The sequence below is a fragment of the Nannospalax galili genome, unplaced genomic scaffold (genome assembly GCF_000622305.1).
Source record: "Nannospalax galili isolate Female #2095 unplaced genomic scaffold, S.galili_v1.0 scaffold160, whole genome shotgun sequence".
NCBI classification, from domain to species: Eukaryota; Metazoa; Chordata; class Mammalia; order Rodentia; family Spalacidae; genus Nannospalax; species Nannospalax galili.
Window position 1 is genome coordinate 2,795,214 of NW_008346900.1, and position 24,308 is coordinate 2,819,521.

Consider the following 24,308-nt stretch of genomic DNA (forward strand, 5'->3'; position numbering starts at 1 on the left):
AAGAGCAGCCAGTGCTCTTAACTGCTGAGCCATTGCTCCAGACCCAAAATCTTTTAACATCCCCAAAACTCTGTTCAAGGGCAGTTGCCAATAGCTGTGGGCAGCTTGTCCAGCCCAGCAGTGGCCTCTGCAGCAGATGCTCAGCACACAGTGAGTTCTTGGCATCCTGATTCCAATGTTATAAAATGGGATGTTGGTAGAGATCACAGGGTGCACAGTGGAGAGCTAGGTACATGGGGAGGAGGTGATGGGATGAGATTTCTCAGCCAGTCCATGTTCCGGAGATGGTTACTACCACTGCAGGGAGGAGAAGGTTTGGAAGTCTGAGTCCCCAGCTTGGAAATATTAACTAGGAGGTCAGCATGCAGAGAAGAGGCAATGGACAAGCCTCACATAGGCTCCCATCTGGTCCTGGATCCTCCTGTGTGTGAGCTGAAGTAAACTGTCTGCCACCCAGTGGTCCCCTGAATCAGGGATGTGGAGACCAAGTTGTAGCCAGCTCAGTTCTTAAACATGGTCTGGCCTCTCCCTAGCCCAGTAGTTTTAGCACTTGAGTAGTGCTCATTACTGAGCCTCCAGGTCATGTGATTGCTGCAAAACCTTCCTCCATAGCTTATATTTCAAACAGGTGTGACACCTGCCCCTTCCCCCTCTACCCTAGAAAAATGGATCGACTTCTCTCTGAAGCATCTGGAGCAATTTGTGAATCCTGATGTAGCAGAGATACCCATGAACTCACTGGTTCTGTTCAGCATCCCCAGTAACTGAGTCCCAGTCCTGAGCTTAAGCCTAGAAGGGGCAGGAACCCTGGATCCCAGGTTCTATGCCATGGAGATGCAGCCTGTTGGGAGTGGGTGTCTGGAAAAGGCAATTACAAATACAAATTTAAGGGAGTACCTGGAAGGGGCCCTGATGCTCACACCTACCTACCTTGCAGATAATTTGCCTCCACCTACCCTGACAGTATAAGCTGGAATTTTGCACACCAAAGTTCTTAAGTTACTTAACATCAGTGATGTGCCTTCCTGGTAAGAAACCAAGTTTCCTATCTCCAGCCTGTGAAGCCACAGGAAGCACCCCCCCCCACCCCTGGTTGTGGGAGGCCTCCCTCTGAAATGACCACAGTAAGATCAGGCAAAGGGCACTGAGGTGCAGATTCCTCCAGGACACTCCCTTACTCTCAAAGTCTCTGGGACTCAGCACATTCCATTTGTAACTGGAGCCCAGAGACAGGCTGGTGGTCAAGCAAGGAGGATTCTGCTCTGTCCAATGGTCTAGCCCCCAACCCTGGTCCCCAGACCTTCTTTCAGCTTAAGTGAGATGGGAGACTGAGAACTGCTATCAGAAAGAGCCCAGAGAATTCCAATTTATTTCCCAGTGGCGAAGAGAGACAGCTCCTCTCCTCCAGGACTGGAACCCTCATTGTCCTGAAGGTCACTGCCCTCAAGACTCAGGGAAGCCCTGTCCACAGGCTCAGAGGACCTGCCCATCCAGGGTCACACAAGATACATAACAAAGTGGCTCATCCCATGGAGTGACTTGTACACCCAAGGGAACTGTATAGGGCCAGAGAAGACAATCCAGAACCATATGTTGAGTGGTTCCATTCACAGGACACTCTTGAAATGACACAAGCATAGAACTAATGTTTGCAGGGGTTACAAGAGATGACTTGGAGGTGGGTTGGCCCTGCTGGGCACCATGAGGTAGCTTTGTGGCCAGACTTGCCCTGTGTCCTAGTGTGACCTTATACTACAGCTCTCTGAGAATTCCCATCTGAGAAAATGGTTGAAGGGAGTATAGGGTCTTCACTCCTACAACTGTGTATATGCCAGGCATGGTGATACATACCAGCACCTGGGAGGCAGAGGCAGGTTGTGAGTTCCAGTCTGGTCTATATATCCAGTGCCAGGCCAGCCAGGACTACATAATGAAACCTTGTTTAAAACAAAACAAACAAACAAACAAACCCAGTAAATTGTATGTGAATCTGCACACTTCAAACTGAAAAGTTTAATTTAATTAAAAAATAGATGAAAAATTAGGAATGGAATAAAATAGGGGTTGGGTGGGGCCAAGGAGCCTGCAGAGATGAAGGACAAGCCCAGTCCCAGAATGGGGAGTTGACCTGGACCACCTCCTTCCTCTGAGGAAAGGCTGGGGCAGTGGTGGTCTTCTTGCAGCTTCATCCCCGCCCACTACCAGGGGCCACCCCCCCTTCAGATGGCACCCACCCCTTTCTCCAATCTGGCTTCTGTCTCTCAGACCACAAATCAATAACAGCCACCATAGCTAGAGCCTAAATGAGCACAGAACCAGCACAGGGGGAGGAACTCCTCCCTCCTCCTCCTGCACCTCCAGTCTCAGTTCCGCAGCTGTTACAGGCTGCCAGCAGGAAAACCCTCCCTAGCATGTCAGGTGATGGCAGGAGGGATGGAAGCTCTGCCACTGGGTGGAGTCAAGACCAGAGAGAAGGCAGCAGCTTTGGGGTGTCTGAAACTCTGAGACCCTTGTTGGAGATGACCCCAAGCTGGCTTCTAGGTGGAGGACTCCTGGATAATGATCCCAAGAGTTCAGAGTCCCGGTTGGAGTATGTGGGCAGCTGAGTATTTAGGAAACTGCATTGAGAATCCCTGTAGTTGTGGAGACCCCATTTATCCAGATCAGTGGGGAGGAAACGAGAGTCAGGCCTGAAAAAGCCAACACCCCTCACCTTGCTGACTGCTACGATGACCCCATCCACCTGTTCTCAGTCACCTCCCTTCTCCATCTCCTTTGAAATCCTCAGGGTGTCGCTTGTGCTGGGACATCAAGCAGGTACCCCTTCGCAGTACCCCATTGGTACCTTCGGGACAGTTCCATTGCTGGTGGGGCGGGCGGATGCTGAGCTTTCTTTGTGTTGATGAGGCCTTGGACTCAGCCCTCATCGAGGGAAGCCAGGCCAGATGTGTGCGTCACAAGGGCCCACGGTTCCCATGGCAACACGCCGGCAAGAAGTGTGAGCAGCGCTAACCCGGGACCAGGTGCCCCACGGCTCTGGCCCTGCTCGGTCAGGGAGGCCGGCGGCCAGACACTTGTAGAGGAGACCTGGGGCTCGCAGAGGCAATCCGGAAGAGGAGTAGTAGGTAGAGGGGCTGGTGGTAGGTCTCCAAGGCAGAGCAGATAGGCTCTGTGGGGAAATTTCCCTGTGGGGAAATTCGTTCTCCATAGGGCTTTCTAGCTGAGAGGGGCTATGTTGGGCCAGTCTTGGGATCCTGGTCCTGCTTGCTTGCACTCAACCACCATTCTCTGCTGTTTTGGGGTGCTTTTTCTAACCCTCCTACCCCGGTAAGACCAACTTGGGTTGGTCTTTGGGGGGTGAGGCCAACTTGTGTCACAACCTTACCAGGAACCTGTGTGTCCTTGAGCAAGTACCCAGTCTCTTAGTTCTGTTTGTCATTCATCCAAACCCAGTTTCCACCACCTGGGTTCCCAGGTGAAGCAGTGGCCCACCACAGAGTCACCACGTACCAGGGACAGCAGACAGGATGCTGGCCCCTTCTCCAAGGAACTCTGCCGCTGGGCCTTGTGGCACACCTCTCTCTCTCCACAGATATCCAGATTTGGGGATCTAGATTTGGGGATAAAGAGAAAAGGGCAGATTCTGGGGTCAATGATTCCAGCCTTGACCTTGGAATAAGCTGAACCCAGTGATACACTCCTAAAGTCCCAGTCACTCAGGAGCTGAGATGAGAAGACGGTTTGAGTGCAGGATTCGGGGGCAAGCCTGAGCAACAGAGCCATGTCAAATTAAAAGTGATCATGGAAGATCAAGCTACCAAGCTTTTAGCCTCAGACTTCCCATCTGTGAGATGGTGATACTGAATCTGCTCCTTCCAGGGGCTTTTCCTGTGGGGTAGTGAGCCATCCATGTACACAAGGCTCCCTGTTGATGTGAGGGTGATGAAGAGGCTTCTTCTCTGAGTCCTGTCTTTGATTAACTTTGTCCTCAAGCACTACAGGATGTTGAAGTATACAAGGTCCCTAGAGAGTACCAGAAGCCTTGGACAGTCCACCAGTACCCAGAAGGTAGAGGCTCACCCTGAATTCTCTTCACAGCCCTACAGGCATCATTCTCCACCAAGGTCAGGTCACACAACTGACCAGCAGCCCAGGGCTTCTGCCCTGGTCACTTTGGTCCTGTAGTCCTATATCCCACCTTCTTTTTTTTTTTTTTTTTTTTTTTTTTTTTTTTTGTCTTTTTTGAGACAGGGTCTCCCTGTAGCCCCAGCTGTCCTGGAACTCACTATGTAGACCAGGCTGGCCCCAAACTCACAGAGATCCACCTGCCTCTGCCTCCCAAGTGCTGGGATTAAAGGCGTGCGCCACCACACCCAGCTTGTATCCCACTTTCTTAGTCATACTAGCTCATCACCACAGAGAACTTTTGGCCTCTTGGTAGAGATTTCATGTCCCTCAACAACTACTTTTGTCTAGTACCCAGACTGCCTATCTGGTCCTCTAAGCAGTCACTCTCCAAAAAGCTGTGCCCCAACAGAGGGCAAAGGCTGTTATGGGTCAGAGGTGGGTGTGGGGCAGAAGGCCTGGTCTGGGAGCAGGGCCAGTCTACTGCCACAGCTCATGGCCAGTCATCACTCTCAGCTCCCAGGTGACAATGAACTTCCAGGTAACAGGCCTGGCCCTGGACAAGATGAAGCTGAAGAGTCCACAGTCCTTCCTGGACTCTGAGGAGGTAGAGGAGGCAGAGGACCAGCAGCTGCTGGAGCCAGAGGCTTGGAGGACCTACATGGAGCGCCACAACATGCTGCGTGAGTTCCTGACCACAGAGCTGAGTCCCCAGCTGCTCAAGCGCCACCACGTCCGCATGCAGCTACTCAAGAAGTGCTCGTACTACATTGAGATCCTCCCTAAACACCTGGCCCTGGGTGACCAGAACCCAGTGGTGTTGCCCAACACCATGTTCCAGCTCATTGACCCCTGGAAGTTCCAGCGCATGAAGAAGGTAGGCACAACACAGACCAAGATCCAGCTCTTGCTGCTTGGAGAACTGCTCGAGCAGCTAGACCGAGGCCGGGCAGCACTGGACGCCCTGCTTGAGGCACCTGATCCACAGCCCTTCCTGGCTGGCTGGGGGCTCGTGGAGCAGCAGTTGGCAGACTTGTCAGTTGTCATGGACAACTTCCTGGCCATCATGGCTCCAGGGCACCTGCATGTCAAGCACCGCCTTGTGTCTGACATTGGAGCCACCAAAATCCCACGCATCCGACTTATGCTAAGCACTAAGATGCCAGTCATGTTTGATCGGAAGGAGTCAGTGGCCTATCAGGACTGGGTCAGCTTGCGCTGGTTTGTTACCAGCCAGCCAGCAGCACCAGAGCAGTATGAGCTGCGCTTCAAGCTGCTGGAGCCACAGACACAACAGGAGTGTACACAGTGTGGCGTTGTCCCTGTGGCCTCCTGCACCTTTGACGTCCATAACCTATTGCCCAACCGTACCTACAAGTTCACTATCAAGAGGGCAGAGAGCTACACCCTGGTGTATGAGCTCTGGCAGGACAGCCTCACCCTGCAGACCATGCCAGGGCCCCCTGAAGGACCTGCTTCCAGTTGTCTGGGCAAGCCTAGCCCACCCCTGACTGTACCTTCTGAGAGACGATTTTCTAATATTTATCCCTAATAAAGAGTATAAACACATTGGCTGGAGAGATGGCTCAGCGGTTGGGAGCATTAACCACTCTTGGACCTGGGTTCAATTACCAGAACCCACATGGTGGCTGACAACTCTCTGTAACTCCAGTTCCAGGGGAATCCAACGCTCTCTTCTGACCTCCATGGGCATTGCACAACACGGGTACACTTACCTACATGCAGGCAATACACTCATCCACATAAAATGCAAATAAGCAGCCAGGTGTGGTGGCACACGCCTGTAGTCCCAGCACTTGGGAGGCAGAGGCAGGCGGATCTCTGTGATTTCAAGGCTAACCTCGGCTACATAGTGAGTTCCAGGACAGCTGGGGCTACAGGGAGACCCTGTCTCAAAAAAAAATGCAAATAAGCAAAATATATTAAAGAAAAGAGTATAAACACACCAAATTAAAGACATAACCCTACTTAGGCCTTAAGGCAGCAGTAGCCATGTGTTTTCCTTATGGTCCAACATCCCACAAATCCCAGGACCCTTGTGCCTTCTGTCTTTTCCAGGGGAGCTCCAGGCTGGACCTTCCAGGACATTTGGCTATTGGAGCAGGAAGTGCTGGCCACTGGTACTTGGCTGTCACCCTCCAATAATGAGAGCTACTCTGAGAGAGTTCAGTCTCCTCAGCCCCAGCACCCCATCCCCACCCTCACAGTCAGAACCAGCTTTCTTTATCTATCTACTAGGCTGGAGGCTCCCTAAGGGGATGATACTTGGTGTTCTGTCTGTACACTACTGAGGGCAATCATAACCTTGGTACTAGCATTGTAGCTAGCTGCCTTGGAGCCAGGATCCCCAGAACCAAATGACATTTTATTATTATTACTTTTTTTTCTCGGTCTTTTTGAGACCGGATCTCCCTGTAGCCCCAACTGTCCTAGAACTCACTATGTAGACCAGGCTGGCCTTGAACTCACAGAGATCTACCTGCCTCTGCCTCCCAAGTGCTGGGATTAAAGATGTGTGCCACCACGCCCGGCTATTTTTTTTTTATGTGTATGCACGTATTGCCTGCATATAGGTAAGTGCACCCATGTTGTGCAATGCCCCTTGGAGATCAGAAGAGGCTGTCAGATCCCCTGGGACTGGAGTTATGGACAGTTGTTAGCTGCCATGTGGGTGCTGGGATTTGAACCCAGGTCGTCTGCAAGAACAGCCAGTCTTCTTAACCGCTGAGCCATCTCTCCAGCCCCTATTAGTATTATTTTTAAAAAGGCTTACATTCTCTCCAAGAAAAGCTGAAGCTCATGGGCACCTCAAGGTGGGTGAGGGTCCCAGCAAGGAATGCTGGCCTGGAACCTCCCCAAGACACTCATTGGTGCCTAGTTTCTGTGGCATGACCACCCCTGTAGTACATGGACCCTTCTTGCCAGCTGCTGGCATCCAGCTCACACAAGTGACCAGGCTCTTCACTGCTGTCTAGGGCACTAGGGACTTCCAGCCTGGTCATATCACAGACACACACACACACACACACACACACACACACACACACACAAACCAACTCCAGGTCTAGAGAGAGTACCTTGTACCCCAGGCAAAGCAACAGGGCTGGTAAAGTAAATCAGTTCAGAACTGACCCAGCACACTCTGGTCTCAGCTTCCTTCCCACTGTGGTAGACACTCTGAAATGACCAGGTATCAGGAACGGGGCATCTTCCCCCACTAGCAGGGAGTGGGTTCATGACTGGGATGGGAATGATCATAAGGCTCCAGCTCCCCCACTAGAGGTGTTCTTTGGCAACTAGTGGCTCCTTTCCAGGCACCTCCACTACTGGCCACCCATGGTTCCAGCAAGTCACTCAGGACTGTCACTTTCTCTGGTTGTGGCTCGGGGCTCCTTGTTTCTGTATGTCCCATGGGATAGAGCCATTTTTAGGGGTCCAGGGTAGATCCTAAGCGGCCTGTGTGTTGGGGGTACTGGTCATGCCCACCCCACAAATGAGGGGAGGCCTGGAATGGGGGCTAGATAAGGGAAGTATGTGGGTCTGGTGGCCTGGCATGCCAGCTGGGGGATTAACTGGGACCTGGAGTCTCCCATTTCCCACCATGGCCCTGCCTTGTACTCCATCAGGCCCAGAGAGATGCAGCTGCCACTATAGGCCTTTGGTGCTAGGGCACCAGTTCACACACAGCCTAGCCTGCTCCCCCACCTACACAACATCCCATCAGTGCCAACCACTTCCCAAGGCCCACTACCCTGCCTAGACCACACTTTGCATGTTTATTCCTGATGGAAGCTGCGCTTTCTTTCTGAGCTCCAACACCAACTTAAAAGCATAACTCACTGTCAGGTATAAGTGCAGTTCCTGCTTCCTACCAGGTTCAAGTTTCCTCTAGAAAGCCCTCCCTGATTGGGAGGGGAGACCCACTGCCCCTATCTAGGAGTGCGTGATTATCTCAGGAAAAAATCCCTAAGCTCTACTACATATTTATAACTACTCTGGAAATACTCTTTAAGCAGTGCCCCTTGCTGTCCATCCCTCTAGGAACACAGGCCCCATGGACCTCTTTTCCTTACAAGAATTTCCATGAACTCCCACCCATCTGCTCCTTCTGGGCCTGTCATGTCAGCTGGGTAGGAGAAGCTTATTTGACCACAAGTCAAAGGATAAATCAATCCATGCCTCAAGTTGACCTGGAAGGGGCTGTGGGGCCGAAGGTACTAGAGGACAACTTCAGAACAGATAAGATGTCGCTGAGGCCACAGACATGAGGACTTTGGACCTGCCTCACAGGCTGCCTTGGAGTCAGCCCAACCTGGGGACTGAGTGCAGTCTGCTGGGCTTACAACACCAGACCTGCTTTCCAGCTCTGGCCCATCTGTGCTAAGTTACCCTCTAGTTTCCTATGACTGTGCAGCCATGGTCTCACCATAAGGTGGGGTGCCACCAAGCCCTTCATTCTTCCAGGTTCTATACTCAGCTCCTATGGGCCCTGTGACAGCCTCAGTGGCAAGATGAAGGCCAGTCCTGTCTACCCCTAGCCATACCAGAAAATACCCACAAGTGAAAAGAGCTTTCAGAGCAGTTTTTATAATAAAAGCATCCAGTTATATAAGGTATAACCTGAGAAAAGATACAAAATTGGAATGTAGAAATTTGATTTCTAAAAACTATATCAGATACTCTTCACATGAGGCTCTGTGGTCAGGTCACAAGGAACCCACCCTCTTAGTACAGACTTGCAGCATCTCTGACCTCTGGAGAGGAGGGCCATACTGAGGAGGAAGCTGGCCCCAGCTTTGGTGCTTCCTGGAAGCGTAAGAAGGGAAGGCATAGATGGGGGATTTCACCCTTCAGCCCTGTAGGAAAGTACAGCTCCAGGCAGGCTGTCCTAAAGGCATGAAAGCTTGGTGTAGGAGCACAGGCTCAGTAGTCCTGGGACAGCTCATTCCCAGCTCCCTCTCCACAGGGCCACTCTTCACATCCCAGGAGTCAGCTGGGCAGGGGTAGAGAGGGCATTTGGATTAGTTTTGCTCTCCGCTATCCCTGCCTCAGCAGGCAGCCCTATAGGACACAAGGTAGAAAGGATAAAAAGTCTCTCTCCTCCAGGGAGGCCTCAGTAAGAGACACTGGCTTTAGGTTATTAAAACTAGAAAATAAGGCAAATGCATACACAGTACCCAATGCAAACACAGATGGGTCCTAAGGTCAAACTACAGCCTCAGAGGGGTCCCCTTCCTGTTTGAGACTCCTCAATAATAGCAGAGGTATCTCCTAGGGTTCCTTGTGATCACTAAGACATTTGCCTGACACCAACTGCCTCAGGAAAAGCAGCAGTCAGGATCAAGGGGGCCCACTTCCAGCTCTTTCCCTTCTACTCAAGTTCAGGCATAAACAGGAAGGTCATCATCAGTAGGCCTATTTCTGGCTCAGGAAGAGGCTGCCACCTCACAAGACTGTCACTGCTGGAGGATCACAGCCAGCCACCAGGGCCTTATGCAAGCTGACAGCAGAGGTGGCGGGCTGATGTTCAGCTGTAGCCACCAGAGCCATGGCAATCCTGCTGTATGCCCAGGCCCTCAGCAGAGAACAGGGGACAAATCCTTGGCCACTGGCACATCAGGGGCTGAGCAGGTAGGAATTCTTTAGGAAGATAAGGCAGACTTTCTCTGGACCAGCACCTTCTCAGCTGGCACAAGACTGTTCTGGGCCTCACAGAAGTCCAGGAGACGACGCCAGAGTGGACAGCAGCGCAGCAGTACATGATCTCCTGTAGGGAGGGAGAGTCAAGGTAGCTCTCAGCCTCACCCCGAACAAGCCTGGCACTGCCTTGCCCCAGCCCTTTCCAGGAACCCCAAACCCTCACCAATGAGGCACAGTCCCTCTTGGGCCCGGGTGATGGCCACGTTCACTTGGTTGGGGTCCACAACAAAGCCCAGAAACTTCTTGATCCAACTTTTGGTCGGCCGCTGGTCCACATCACTCTTGTGGCATGTGCGGACTGTGCTCACCAGCACATAGCGCCACTCGCTTCCTGAGGTGGGGGTTAGTTCACAGCTGTTCTCCATGCCTACTATATCCCCTGCCCACCCTCACCCACATCCAGCCTCACCCTGGCTCTTGGTGATAGAAGTCACAGTAACTCCAATGACCCCTGCCCGCATGAGACCCTTGTTGATCGCAGCAGCCTGTGCATTATAGGGTGTAAGGATGGCGATGTCTTTAGGATCCACTGTCCGGTCCAGGATCAATTGCTTGGTGATGCGAACCTGAGAAGAAAAGGGGGCAAGTGGAGTTGGACCCCAGTTTCTCTTCTGTCCTGAGCATTGGGGCCTCATTTGATCCTAGCCCCACCACACAATGAAGTTTACCCCTGACCTCCCTCCCCCCTCCTTCCCTCGTTCCCTCCCTTCCTCCCTCCAGGAAGCCTTCACTGAACCACCAGGCACCAAGGAGAGTATCTCTGACACTTACCACCTCTGCTACCTCCTCCAGATTGGCCTTGGAATTCTCATTCCCATCCTCTGTGGATACCAGTAGCCTCTGCTCATGGCCCTGTACATAGCCAAAGATGACAGAGCAGCTCTTCTTGCCAGCATGGCCCAGGATGCTGGGTGGACGCCTCAGGTAAGGGGAGGTCTTCAGCTTCCTCCCATAGAACTCCATGGAAGGGAAGGCGCAGATGCCCTCATGCATGCGGTACTGTGTGTCTAGCATGATGGCATCCCTATGATACCTCTCGAAGAGAGATCGGTCCATCCCCAGATTTCTCAGCTGCTCATTCTTGACCACAGGCCGCAGCTGCTTGTGGTCCCCAAGCAGGACAACCTAGAGGCACAAGTAGATGTGACCCAAAGGGATCCCAACCTCCTGGCCATCTTCAACCAACAGTAATGCTCACCTATTATACCCCTAGCACCCCAACACAGGCTGCCTCCAGGGATCCCACGGAGCACTAGCTCACTGCCAGCCTCACCTTCTTAGTTTGTGAGAAGCACACCAGGGGAATAAGGGTTTCTGGCTCTGTGGCCATGCCTGCCTCGTCGATAAGGATCTGTTGAACATCCAGGATTTTCAGGCTGCCCGAAGCCGCACAGGAGCATGTGCACAGGATGACTGAGTGCCGGTTGAGCTCATATTTGCGTGCCTTCCCCAAGACCCTCTTGTACCTGTATGAGGTACCACCCCTGTCAGCCTACTGCACTTGCCAGCAGGCAGCTCCACCTCCCATCCCACTGCTTACACCACAAGATCCTCTCTTGAGAGTATTTTCCCTTCCCGCAGCTGGGCATCAAATCTCTTGATCTCTGTTGCGTATGGATTGGCAGGCTGGCGGATCCGGTGGTGAAGGGTGATGCTCCTGGAGGGCAGAGCCTTTGTGAATCCCTGTCCAATATAGGGTCCCTTGCTACCATCCCAGCAGACAGGCTGTACCTAAGGTTCTTGTTCGGCTTTCCCTCCTGAGAGGTCTTGCTGAGCAGGCTTCTGCTACTCACTCCTGGCAGCGGGAACTCAGTGGCCTCTGCCTGCTCGCCATATACCCGCAGGGGCCTCAGCTCTTTTCTCCAACTCAGGAGCAGTCCTGGGGCAAATTAAGATATGAGAGACCGTCCCTTGGTGCCCAACACCTTCTGGTAGTCCCACATCTCATCGCTAGCACACCTCCCAGGACGTCCACCGACTTGTTGGAAGGGCCACAGTATAAGACACATGGACCTCCCAGCTGTTTATCTCCACTAGAGCTGCTGCTGGTTGGCATCTGCTCCTGGTTTAATCTGTGGAACCAGTATACGATGTGGAGGCCCACGACGGTCTTCCCTGTGCCTGTTGACAAGGAGCAGTGTGAGTCCCTGTGGCCATACCTGCCTGCTCAGGACGTCTCCAGTCCCTGCAAATGGGCCTTACCTGGTGGACCCTGGATAACTGTAAATTGCTTCTCCAGAGCCCTCCTTATGGCCCTGTTCTGACTAGGGTTCAGCTTATGGCATCCTCCAGGGAGGCTGTAGGATGGCCTTTCCAGGAACCTGTTTTGCCTTTCCAGGAACCTGCTTTGCCTTTCCAGGAACCTGCTGGTAGGTACTGAGGGGACAGGAGCCAGGGATCCCTGAGCACCGTGCATTAGATTGAAGTAGGGGAGATGAGAGGCAGACCTACTACTGTGGAAGGTGTTCTGGTGAAGCCTGTGGCAGGGCTCAGGGATGGGCCGGCCCAGAGCAATACTGATGACCAGTGGGGATGACTCTTTTAGCCTACGCACAGCTCTCTCCTTGCGGCTGGGGACGAGGAGAGATACCAGAAAATTAATAGGACTCTCCTTGGAGGAAGGCCATGCCCTCCCAGGAGAAGGGAACCCAAGGAGGTCATGGCCCTGGCCTTGGATGGTAGAAGCCACTTACAGGTCAGGAAGCTGCTTGGATAGTACCTCCACAGTGAAACGAGTGCTGGGTCTCAGCACCTCTTCTGGAACCTTCTCCATGGCCATGTGGTGGATGAAGAAATGCACCTGCTTGGGAGCCCCCTGCCCATCATCCGCATTCTCCTGGTCCCAATCATCAGCTAGCCCATGGTCCCAGTCACAAGCCAGTCCATGGGCAACCCAGGTGTATGTTTCAGGATCAATGCTCAGGAAGGGGCCAAGGCAGCTGGACCTAGGGGGTAGGCTGGCAAGGGGTACTGGGAGTCCCTCAAGCCGAATGCAGAGGTAGAAGCCAAAGTGGACATTGATACAGTTCTCCTGGAGGAAAGCATCTTCCAGCTGGAAGGTGCCCTGCAGCTTTCCTTGTGATGTCTGCTCTGTGTCCCAGGAAATATGCACATCCTGTAGCACAATGGAGTCGTTCTCAGTGACAGCATTGGTGAGTGACTCTAGGGAACAAAGTGGCTCCCACACACATGAGTATTCGCTGACTTCGCGGTACTGGTCCTGCAGGGCCTGGTGCACATGGCTTGAGAAGCAGTCACCTGGCCTTTCCATATGGTCCAGGCAGAGGCTGAAGCCGGGCACCACAGTCCAGAGTTGCAGCGTTGGGGTCAGGAAGCCCCGCTGCAGGCTGGCACCAAGCTGTACCTGCAGTGTGTCCCCATCACCCAGCTCACAGGCCACTTCCACAAAGTGGCCACAGCGGCTATGATGCACCTGCACCAGCTTCCTCTGTTGAGATTCCTTCTTGCTCTGCTCCCGGATGAGAGCAGCCACTTCAGGCCAGCGCTGCTCCTCTGCCAGCATCAACAGCCGCCTCCATAGGGCTGTATCAACAGTCTGGGTATGTGGATCAAACTTGGTGCCAGGCAGTGGGGAGGGTTTGGGCACTTGAACTGAGTAGATGCGGCGCCTCCATAGAAGCCTCAGGCCTGGCTGACCCACTAGTTCTTGGGGATGCTCGGCCAGCTGCAGGGAATGGTAGTGGACAGGGCAGGGGTCAGGCAGGGTTTCTCGGTTGACAGGGAAGAGCAACTTGAAGCAGCGGGCACCCATCTCAACATCCATCACAAAGCCCAGCTTGTCTCGAGGCTGGGCCTTCAGCTGGGTTGCCAGGTGCAGACTGTAGGCCCGCCGTTGGTAGCTCTGGGCACACGCATACCGGCGGCTAAAGTCCTGACAGAGGCCATCGATGTCCCTGGTAGAATATGCACAGCCCCCATGGCCCAGTGCCAGCAGGATCAGCCGCTGCAGCACCACATCCAGATACCTGCGGATGGGCGATGTTGCCCATGTGTACCAGTCCACCTGCAGTGAGTAGTGGCCAGCTTGTTGCTGCTCACCCTGGCTAGAACGGCAAAACACTGAGCGACCCAGAGCCTTTCGGAAGTCCAGGCATGCAGGAGCCAGCGAAGGGTGCATGTCATCTGTGGCAATGAGGTCCACCATCTGGCTATAGTCCTGAGTACAAGCTGCAAGGTGCACCTGTTTCCAGAGAGAACTCAGGAGGTACAGCTGCTTTTTGGGGGTGCTGTGGGTACGCAAATGCTGTGATAGGTGCAGTGACAAGGGCACCAGCTCTCTGTGCTTCTCACACACAGTGTTGAGTTGGTGGCTGCTAGGTGTGGGTTGCCACCTTAATGGCGTGACTGTCTGCGTGTGCCTGTTGCCCACCAGGAATTCAGCCACTTGACTGTTAAACTGGATCATGTACTCCTGGACCATGATGTGGGCCATGCGGTAGCCCAGCACACTGTCCTCATCTGGCGGCTCATAGTAGCAGGCGGCCAGAAGGCGGTGCCGGCGCAGCACCTGGGAGAAATAGCAGGCAGCCACAACGCAAGTGTCCACAGAGTCCAGGTGGGCCGGCAGCTCTAAGCCAGCCCCTGGGTGCCCCTTGATCAGTTCCTCAGCCTCCTCATAGGACAGCTGGCGGTCAGAGCAGATGATGGAAGGTGCAAAGCGCAGGCTCTGGAGCTGGCCACTGCCCTTCTTTATGGTGAGGAAGAGAGAGATGGTGAGGCGATCCTGGCCTGGCAGAAGGCTGAGTGCATCCTGGCACAAGCTGGCGGGCAGCATAAGTACTGGCTCCCTGCAGGGGGCATAGAACACGGTGCCCTGACGGCGGGCTTCTACATCCAGTGGCCCATCCTTGGGCACTAAGCTGGCCACATCGGCAATATGCACAGCCACCTCATACTCTGGGCCAAGGTCCCGAACACTGAGAGCATCATCGAGGTTGCAGGCACCCTGGGGGTCCACAGTGAAGGTCAGGAAGTGGCGGCAGTCCTCTCGGTGACTGGTGGCCATGTTGAGCTCCGAGGTATATTTTTGCAAAGCCTTGGAAACAGAGAGTGGGTCTGGAGTGGAGGCCTTCAGGCCATGCTCCAGGTCAAGGATATAAAGGCCCTGCTCCCAGGTGACAACCTTGGGCAGCACCTCCAAGACAATGCCTAGCGGGTAGTAGAAACGTTCTCGCCACACAACGATGTGGATCCAGAATAGCCGGGTGTACCGGTCCTCAGGCATCAGACGCTCATGTCTTACACGCTGTACCTGGCCTTGAAGGAGGCGGTGGATGGGAACCTGTTGTGGGTCCTTCAGCTCTGCCACAAAAATTTTGGTCACAGAGCCATTGATGGGGATCATGATGCGGGGATCCCACTCGTCCATCCGACACACAAAGGCTAGCTCATGTCTTCTTCTTTTTAGCACACCCACCACGCGACCCTGCAGCCTCCCTGGAGTGCCCCTGTCATCAGCTGCCTGACCCAGAACCTGTACCAGTACCTCATCCCCTGTGAAGGCCATGCCGCAGTTCAGGCGACCCCTGACCTGGATAGGACTAGGGGTCACATCATCCAGAGGTGTGGCCAATGCCCGCTCAAAGGTCTCCTGCAGGAAACTACAGCGGCAGTATTGCTTGGGGTCTGAGCGCAGTAGCTTGCGAAGCATCGCTGAGGGCAGGTTCGTGTACTGTGGAGCCTGCTTTGGGAACTTGGGGCAAACCATGGTGTCCAGCAGCCCGTCTTCCCTAACAGTCACAGTCACTTGCCGACTCTCATCAAGGAGTTCCTTCAGGATAGCGTCGTCAGGGTTGAGCTCCCATTCGGAGGGCCAGAAGTCAGACTCTGAGTCCTCAGAGTCTTCATACAGGGTGGATACTCTTGGTGTGGTATCTCTAAGGGCTGAGACATCTCCCCTTTCGATGTCCCCTACTGCTGCCTCGGCCTGTGCTGTGGATGCTGAGCTGGTCCCAGCCTCTGCCTTCACTGTGACAGTGTTCCCCTCAGCCATGGGCCGCTGCAGGACCTGTGCCACGGCCGTGGGCTCTGCAGCTAGGCCCCCTGTTCTGAGTGTCAAAGAAGCCCAGTGCTGCCTCTGGGCCACACCCTGCTCGATCTGCCCCAGTGACAGGTCCTCAGGGAAGACGCTGTGATGTTGCATGCACTCACAGATGAAACTTTTCCAGAGCTTTCTGCAGGCTCCAGAGGAACAGAGAGCCACAGCATCTCCCACAGCTACCAGCTGGGACTGGGCACGGGTCATGACCGTGTTCAGCACACGGGGGTCATTGAAGAACTCTGAAGTTGGTGTTCCAGGGCTGAGCAGACTATGGCAGTTATGGACAGAGCTCAGGACCACCACCCGGAACTCACGCCCTGAAGGAGACACAAATTGGATGACCAGGCAGGACTGGTCAGATAGACACCTGCCCCAGACCCACCCCACATATGCAAGACTGAGCAATAGACTGAAAGCTGCCTCCCTACTAGACCAGCTTTGGCCCTCACTATTATCACCCACCTGGTAGGATCTCAAAGCTGCCAACAGACACTTCACCCAGATTCTTCCTCCTCAGCTCCTGCCTCAGAGCACTGACCTGCAGACATCAAGCCCTGAGTTCTTGGAACCTGTTGCCCAGCAAGGAGTGCCCCTCCTACCAAGTCCCATGTACCATCATGGCACGGTCACATAGTTCAGCCAGCAAAAGGAACAAAACAGCCCCAAGACGTTGGTGGCCAGACGGGACAACTCACCTGGGCACCATGGGAGACAACACAGATGTGTCTCTGTTCCCGGGGTCCCCAGCAGTGGGGCCAGGTGTTGTAGATCTCTTGCACTTTCTCCACTACCTGGGCAACCTCGGCTGAGTTGAGCCAGGATGTCATGGACATGTCCTGCTCAGGACTGCCTGCTACGTGGCAGAACATGAGAGGGTAGTATTGGGGGTGGCGTGGGACTTTGCCACTGGCCTGGATAGGGCTGCCCTTGGCCACATAGAAGTGGTGGGAGACAAAATTGATGATGGCTGTGGTGGAGCGGTAGTTTTCATGGAAAATGATACGACTCTGCTGGGCGAGCTTGTGCACCTCCTGCTGGTAGTACAGGAAAAGGCGGTACAGCAGTGTGTGCCCAGCTGCCTTAGTCCTGGGTACACTGAAGAGCCTAGGTGTGACCTGCATGTGGTCCCCTGCCAGCACTACACGAGTAAGCGGCAAGGCATAGGCCAATGGGATGAGAGCCTCACACTCCAGCATTTGGGCTGCCTCATCGATGAAGATGTGAGAGAAGAAACCAGATGGCACCTGGAGCTCACGGGCCTGGGAAGTAGTGGTGACCACCAAGCGGTGATGCACCAGCTCTGCCCCTGTGGGTGGGCGAAAGGCCTGGCGGTCCTCCGTCAGGCAGCAGTACTGTAGTGTGGTTGAGTCAGTCTGTCTTGGAGGGCGGTCTGTGTACATCACCCGGAGTGGAGACGCCTCTGGGTGGCCTCTGCTGACATAGCCATGGAAATACTCCCGAATATAGATGTCCGCAGCACTGTGGGAGGGATGAGGCATGTGGGCTGCTGGTTCAGACCTCAGGCTGCTGGCTATAACATGTGCTCGGCCCTGCCTGGATGCCAGGAACATCCATGAGGCAAATGATAGTCGGGGGTCTTGCCCAGGACCACAAATGTTCTCAAAGGGGACATAAAGTAAAGATACAGGGAAAGTCAGAGTCCAGACCTCAAGAGCCTGAGTGGTCAGGGAAGATTTGGAAAAGGAAGTGGTTTCTGAGTTGAGTCCAAGGAGGAAGGTAAAGGAGCTGACAGTGGCCTGAGACAGCCCAGGGTAGCTGAAGGCTGCACTGATCCTGAACATATCTCCTGGGTGCTACAAGCATTGGCAACAAGAACTGATGCGTAACTCTCAGGGGGAGAGCCAGAGTTAAGCGGCCAGGGAGGTGCTGCCTGGCATCTTCTAGGTGAGCCTGTCTTTTATCCTCCAAACCCCAGCACAGTCCAGAAATTGACTCAGGGCATACAGCCACCATTCTGGGCTCTTCCTTTTACCCCCATTCTAGGCTAAACGGGGACTCTGTGCCTGTCATAATATGTGGTGTTAGGGAACTAAGAAAACCACATTAGCCAAAGAGGAACTTCTTGGTTGAATAATCTGTTTCTATAAAAAAATAAAAATAAAAATAAAAAAACCAAAGAGCCTTGCCCAGGAAGCATGGGTAGGCTAAGACACATCACTATCCACAACTCCCTCCTCGGTCCAGGGCTTCTGGGGAGGTACCCATGGCTCGTCACCACACAACAGATCCATTTACTCAAAGGCAAGGGCAACCAGCCACTAGAAGCATCCTCATGAGAAATAGAAGGCTGGACACCTTGAAAGGCAGGGCAGGCTGGCAGCAGCTCTAGACTCACCTGTTGGTATGTGTACAGATGAGCACCTTGGTGTGGGGCTGCTGGACAACCTCAAAGGCGGCCATAGCCAGTGTGTAGGTCTTGCCGGTGCCAAAGGGGCCATAGATGAGCAGTGGTGGTACAGGCTTTGTGCCCTCAGGGCTTGTGCCTGCAATGAGTCCCAAAGCCAGCTTCTGCTTTTGGTTGCCAGAAAATGAGGGTGGAGTGGGCCAGGGGCGGGGCAAGGAGCAGGTAGGCAGGTCGGGTACCACTAAGCGTTCCTCAGGCAGTGCATCTACTGCATGGTGCCAGAGCCGAAAGATCAGGGGGTCAATCTGGAACTGCACCTCCAAGATGGGGCTGGCCTGTGGCTGCAGTCCCAAAGCCATACAGCATCGTGCAGGCAATAGCAGCCATAGTGCATGCTCTGAACTGGCCCGTGTCTCCAGCCGCACTTGGTATACTGTGTTGTCAGGTGCAGGCACAGGAGCCACAAGAGCTGTACTGACCGCTCTGCTCAGCAGGAAACCCTGGTTGGTGTCTGGCATCAGAGAGGAGGGGAAGGGGACCTCAGCATAGAGGGCTCCTGGTGGTGCAAAGAGCATGCCAAGTGCCGGCGTCTGCAGAGCTGTCTTCAGGGACACTTGGCCCTTCATGGTCAGCCTGGCAGGAGGCTATAGGTCAGTTCTCTATTCCACAGACACAGACCTGGCTCCAAGTCCAGACTTTGGCCCCTCCTATCAGCCCACTGCTCTACTTACTTGGCCACAAGCTGTTGCTGAGCTGCCTCCTCCTCATAGAGAAAGTTGTGCATTCTCTGCCGGTAGTTGGTACGAGAGATGGGGCCCCAGGCCAGAGCACTGTGACTGAACTCCAGAGCCAGGGAGGGTTCCTTGTACTTGGCCATCAGGGCCTCCTGCTCAGGTGTCCACTCAACTTCAAGCACCACTTGGCGGTTGCCTGTGTGCCAGCGCTCCAGCTCCTCAGGGTGGCTGGGTGCTGGCCTCCCACAGAGCCCTGGCCAGTGTGCCTGGCCCAGCTGCAGCCTCAGCTTCCTCAGTAGCACTGGCCTGCTACCAAAGTCAAAGACTACCCATTGCTCAAAGCTGCCAAAGGAGGCAGCCTGCACATGCACCCCTACCTGGAATTGAGCTGGGGAGCTGGGCACTCGGAACCAATCGCCCTGTGCATAGAGCCGGCCTGGCGGGAGGCGGGGGGCCACTAGTGAGAAGTCTGCTCCAGGCTCTTGCTTGAGTAGGGCCACATGTAGCAAGGGGTTCTGGAGGAGACAGGCCATGAGGTCTGGAGTGGGCCCTCAAACCCTGTCCCACTCTTCAGGGCCATGATGACTCCAGAACCCAACCCGCTCACCCTCCTGAGAAAGGCAGCTTGTCAGTTTCTGAATGTGAGACCCTCAGGTTGTTCAGTCTCTGCCCTGGTTTCCTCCTCTGCCCATGGACCTTGCCTAAGGCCCCAAATATGTTAAAAATGAGATGAGCAGCTTGGGGTTTTGGGGGTCATGTGGTTACAAATCACACTCTCCAGACACTGGCACACTTGTTCGTCATATTAAATCACTCATTCCATTGACTGACCCCACAGGCTGAGGATACCAGGATCACCTATCTTAGTTGGAGGAAACCGAGGCAGAGGGGCTGAGGGATTTACCCCAGGTCACACAGACACAGAGGTGGAGCAGCAGCATCACCTCCAAACAAACCACAGGCTTTCAACATCTGCTCAGTCACTGTCCTGACCCCGTGGGAATCCTTCCACCCATGGCTGGGGCTGCCTACAAGACCTGAGATCACACGGCTGTTGAACCCTCACCTCAGAGTGGATGGTAAACGTCCAGCTGTGCTGGGTCTTCTTCTGTGCCTGATACACCAGGGGTTGGTAGCAAGTGACGGATACTCCATGGATTGTCTCAGCCATCTGGACAGAGAAGCTTGGTTTTTAGCAGGGTGGCCCTGGACCCATGCCCACCACTCATAAGACCCCCACTTACCACCAGGACCTCATTGCTGCTCCGCTTATACTCAGCTAGCAGCCGTGTCTGGTAGGGCACCAGCCCATCCTGCCAGGCAGCTTGTTCTCGCAGTTCCATGGCTTGTGCTCTCTGGACCCACTCTTGCAGCTCCTGTTCTGAGTGTGCTTTGATGCAGACATCCCCATACTCACAGAGGTCAGGCCTGGAGAGTTGGGAAGGTCAGAGGACCACATGGAGATGTAGCCCCGGGGCCAACCCTCTCAGCCCAACCATGGCCTGTGTGGGCAGTGGGAATGGATTCTAGGCAGCGGAGTGCAGGGCTATTACCTGAGGTTTACTCCAAATCTCCAGGATGAGTCCTGGCACAAGGAACCTTCCTTGCCCAGGTCCTCAGAGCCAGTCTGACATACAGCAAGCACAGCAGATCTCTGGGAGCCTCAGGCCTGTGGGGGCCTTATAGTCTGTGCTGCTTGCTTGGCTGTAAGGGTTCATCCCCAACCCTATGCTCCTACCAACTCCTCTTACCTAGGGCAGAGCTCAAACTTGGAGAGCCCCATGGGTGGGACACGGTGCTTCCAGGGCACAGCCTGGTCAAACGCTACCATCTGTGCATGCTCCATGGAGGAGCAGTGGTTCTCGAAGGCCTCCTGAGAGCTACAGGTGACTAGACAGGCATGGCAGTACAGCTGGACCCTGGGGGGCTGGCCACGGCTGGCTTTGCATTTGTCTTCCTCAAAGACAGGGCATATGAGCAGATCTCCTCTCTGAAGCCCATCTCGCCTCTCAGCCTTCCACACAGCCATCTCCACAGCGCTGTGTGCATACTGGCAGCGGGAGGCCCCATGGCGACATGGCTCCCCACGGCCTACAAACATGCAGTAGTTTAGGGGGTGGTTTTTCCTTGGCTGCGGCCGCACTTCCATAAACTGCCGCTTGCGGCCCTCGGTGATAACATGAATGAGGAGTGTGGGGCAGGTTTGGTGCTCAGGGCAATGACCCTTGGGGTCCACAGGGCGGAGGCATGGGGGACGATGCTTGAAGCAGAGGGCACAGAGCAGCTGGAAGTGGCCACCAAACTCTGCATGGATGGTGTCTGCTGGGGCTTGTGGCCCACTCAGGGCCTTCATGCCCTGCACAGCAGCCTTCAGTTCCAGCCGAAGAAGACCGTGCTGACGCTCAAAGGTCCAGACCAGTGCCTCCTCAGGGCTCCTGGCAAAGGTGCACCTGTTCCCGTGGCGCCTGCAGCCCAACCCAGGATTATAGTAGCGGCAGACTTCATAGCGCAGAGGCTTTGGGAAGCTGGGCCTGCGGCCGACCTTACGCCAGATCTTGCCCTTAGTAGCTTGCTTATAGCGGGCCAGCAAGATCTCATTGGGGCAGTTGTGCTCGACGTCATGCAGGATGTAGGTGCTTTCATTGAGGCGCTTGGTGCAGCGGGAGCAGCCCAGATGAAGGTCTACCTGGGTTCGGAGCCTAGCTAAGGATGGCCCTTGGGTTGCCAAAGTACAAGCAGGCCACAGACTGCCCACAGAGGATGCCATCTCTGATAATGGCCAGGCTCTTCAGGAGGTGGACTCCTAAGCAGCTGGTCCACTGGAACCATTAGCCCTAGTGATAATGGGACAGGAGAGACAGATCAGCCCAAAGCCCAGAGGAACCCACACAGCCTCTACCAGGCAAAGGACAGAAACTTTGGCCCAACCTTGGCTTGTCAGGGAGTCACACCTGGACCCCAACTCAACCTTCTCCCCCTGAAAGGTCCCCAAGCCCTGCCCAGAAGGAACCCAAGTGGTGGATGGTAGAAGAAGACAGCCCAGGAGGTCACAGAATCCCTCTAGCCTCTGGGCCCAGTGAAGTCTGAGACTCCTTTGCCCAAGGCCCTCAAGCTTCAGGTCTCCTGGAGACTCTTGTAAAGTGAGTACCCCCTTTCCTGAGAACTTCCAGTTGTTTTCTAGGACAACTGTAGCCCACCTGGACTTGGTTGCAGGGGTTCCAGGAGAGGCAGGCACAGGCTTGCAGAAGCCTTGCCCTACCCAAGTAGAAGAGCTGACATCAGAGCTCCTACAGGGATGCCAGAAGAGCCCAGAGCCCGAGTTAGTGCCACCCCAGTAGGGATGGGAGAGGGAACAGCTAGTTCTCTGTGAATACGGAGGTCAGGTACAAGAAGAATTTTCCTTTAAGTGTTGAAGATGGAACCCAGTTCCTCACATGTGCTAGGCAAGTGCTCTGCCACTAACCTATACCCTCACACTCTAAAGAAAACTTTAAGGGAAACTTTAGGGAAGAAAGATGATGTTTTTAAAGTAAATGATTAGCAGCAGGCAGAGCCTGTAGACCTACCTGCACCCCAGTGGACGCTTCTGAATCCCCAGAGCTGGGACCCCATACTAGGCAGCTGGAAAAGTAGGAGGGGGCTAAATGGGGCTGTGGGCTGCCGGGTCTGTCTAGGACAGCTAATCCTGCTGGTTTCATGGCAGAGAGGTGGTCCTTACACGTCCCCGGGTGGCCGAGCCACCGCCCCACACTTACCCTGGGTAACCAGCATCAGCTCTGTGCTGCTCCGAGCTACGAGCTATGATCACTTTCGATTCTGCCCCAGGGGCGACTCAGACCTCTGACGCCAGATCACGGAAATTACCTCACTGCCCCCCCCGCCCCGCCCCCGCCCCGCCCTCTAGTGATAGCTCCCCTCCCAGACCTGGAGAAGCTCCCCGGCCCTAGTGAGATTTCCCCCACCTCCAGTTCCCCTGGGGTCAGCACATGCAGGATTTGACCTGGCTCTTTCCCTTCCCTCCCTCCTCACTCACACACAGATGCCTGTGTAGGGGAGGGTGAAATGAGCCCCTGGGTGGGATGGCTTTGGGGTCAAAAGATACTTCTAGAGAGAGTAGGAGGGCCCTTGCCCTCAGAGCCCTGACCGGCAAGCACGCTTTGCTGTGGGTGCTCTGGGTGCTCCGGCTGCAGGCTAGGGTCCCTGGGAGCAGTGCCAGGAAGGCAGGAGCTGAGAGCTCTGTGTTGGGGAAGGACCTGTTCCTAAAAGGCACCAGCCCTCTTCCTAGAAGCTCTAAAGATCACAGTCATCCCCTTAAGATATACAGAGATGTTGGGACTGTTCCAGAACCCAGAGAAATGAGAAAACTTCTAACCCCAAACCAAAGGGCAAAAAGAGCTGGGCACATTGTGCATTCGCATTTGATTTGCCAGACCTCCTGAACTCACTGGGGATGTACTGCCACCAGTCCCAAGGCACTTTGGTCACCCTAAAACCTGAACAGCCAACTCATCCAGGACATGGTGGCATGGGGTCCTGGCCTCGGCAGACCTCAGTTTTCAGCTCCTTTGTGGTAGAAATGACCAAGAGTCAGAAAAGACTCAGCTTCCTCTTTACTGTTTGGCCACTCACACGGGGGGGGGGGGGGGGGGAACGACACCACCCCCCTCAATGATAACTCCTCCCCTGTGGGGGTGGGGCTTGTGGGAGCTCTAAGTTTTGGGTGATTGGCTGTTACACAGCAATGAATACCCCATCATTATGGTCCCCCTGAAACAAGGACATACATTTATCTCCAGAGATGCCAGTTTCCTGCTGGGATGAGTAAAGCCAAGAGTCCCACATGAAATCAGGATGCTGGCAGGGCAAACAACAACAGTCAGGAGCCTATGAACACACAGCCATAAGCAAGAAGGGTGGAGAAAGAGAGACTAAACAGGAGCAGCAGAGACAAGCTTAGTAAGAACACGCAAGAGAACAGAGAGATCCCTGAGGACAACAGAATGCTAGAAAAACAGCATGGAAACTAGTTGTGGTGGCACAAGTCTGTGATCAGCAGAGGAGGCATAGGCAGGAGTCCTGGCTCTATAACAAGACTATACCCCATCCCCCCCAAAACAAAAACAACCCAGTATGGAATATTTTGTTCTTGGGTAGGAAGAGATTAATACTACATAAAGAAAAGTTGTCAATTCTTCCTTTGTTTGAACCTAAGGCAGTAGAAATGAAAGTAAGAGGAACTAGGGGTAGGGTGGACATACCAGCTGTCAAGCATTAGATAAACAAGAAGAGTGGGCAAGAAAAC

At 54.2% G+C, this 24,308-nt stretch overlaps 2 protein-coding genes across 4 annotated transcripts; one reads left to right on the top strand and one right to left on the bottom strand.

Moving 5' to 3' along the window:
* Positions 1-218: 218 nt before the first annotated feature.
* Positions 219-22,842, bottom strand: Helz2 (helicase with zinc finger 2). 3 transcript variants are annotated; one of them, XM_029568422.1, is made up of 20 exons: positions 22,762-22,842; positions 20,758-21,840; positions 20,251-20,434; positions 20,073-20,177; positions 19,004-19,521; positions 18,264-18,905; positions 16,603-17,386; positions 16,370-16,445; positions 12,540-16,224; positions 12,049-12,416; positions 11,806-11,967; positions 11,578-11,725; positions 11,387-11,503; positions 11,120-11,312; positions 10,618-10,971; positions 10,256-10,412; positions 10,010-10,177; positions 9,825-9,913; positions 3,511-3,610; positions 219-297 (listed from the first exon to the last, which is right to left on the bottom strand). In XM_029568422.1, exons 2-20 carry the CDS (start codon positions 21,771-21,773, stop codon positions 263-265), a joined length of 8,901 nt encoding a protein of 2,966 aa, XP_029424282.1. In that variant the 5' UTR covers positions 21,774-21,840; positions 22,762-22,842; the 3' UTR covers positions 219-262. The 3 variants fall into 3 exon arrangements, with proteins under 3 accessions (XP_029424282.1, XP_029424283.1, XP_008841501.1); XM_029568423.1 differs by lacking the exon at positions 22,762-22,842 and adding an exon at positions 22,573-22,702; XM_008843279.3 differs by lacking the exons at positions 219-297; positions 3,511-3,610 and having other exon boundaries at positions 8,714-9,913.
* Fndc11 (fibronectin type III domain containing 11) lies at positions 4,655-5,677 on the top strand. Its single transcript, XM_008843353.1, has one exon. The coding sequence runs from the start codon at positions 4,655-4,657 to the stop codon at positions 5,675-5,677; it is 1,023 nt and encodes a 340-aa protein (XP_008841575.1).
* Positions 22,843-24,308: the final 1,466 nt, after the last annotated feature.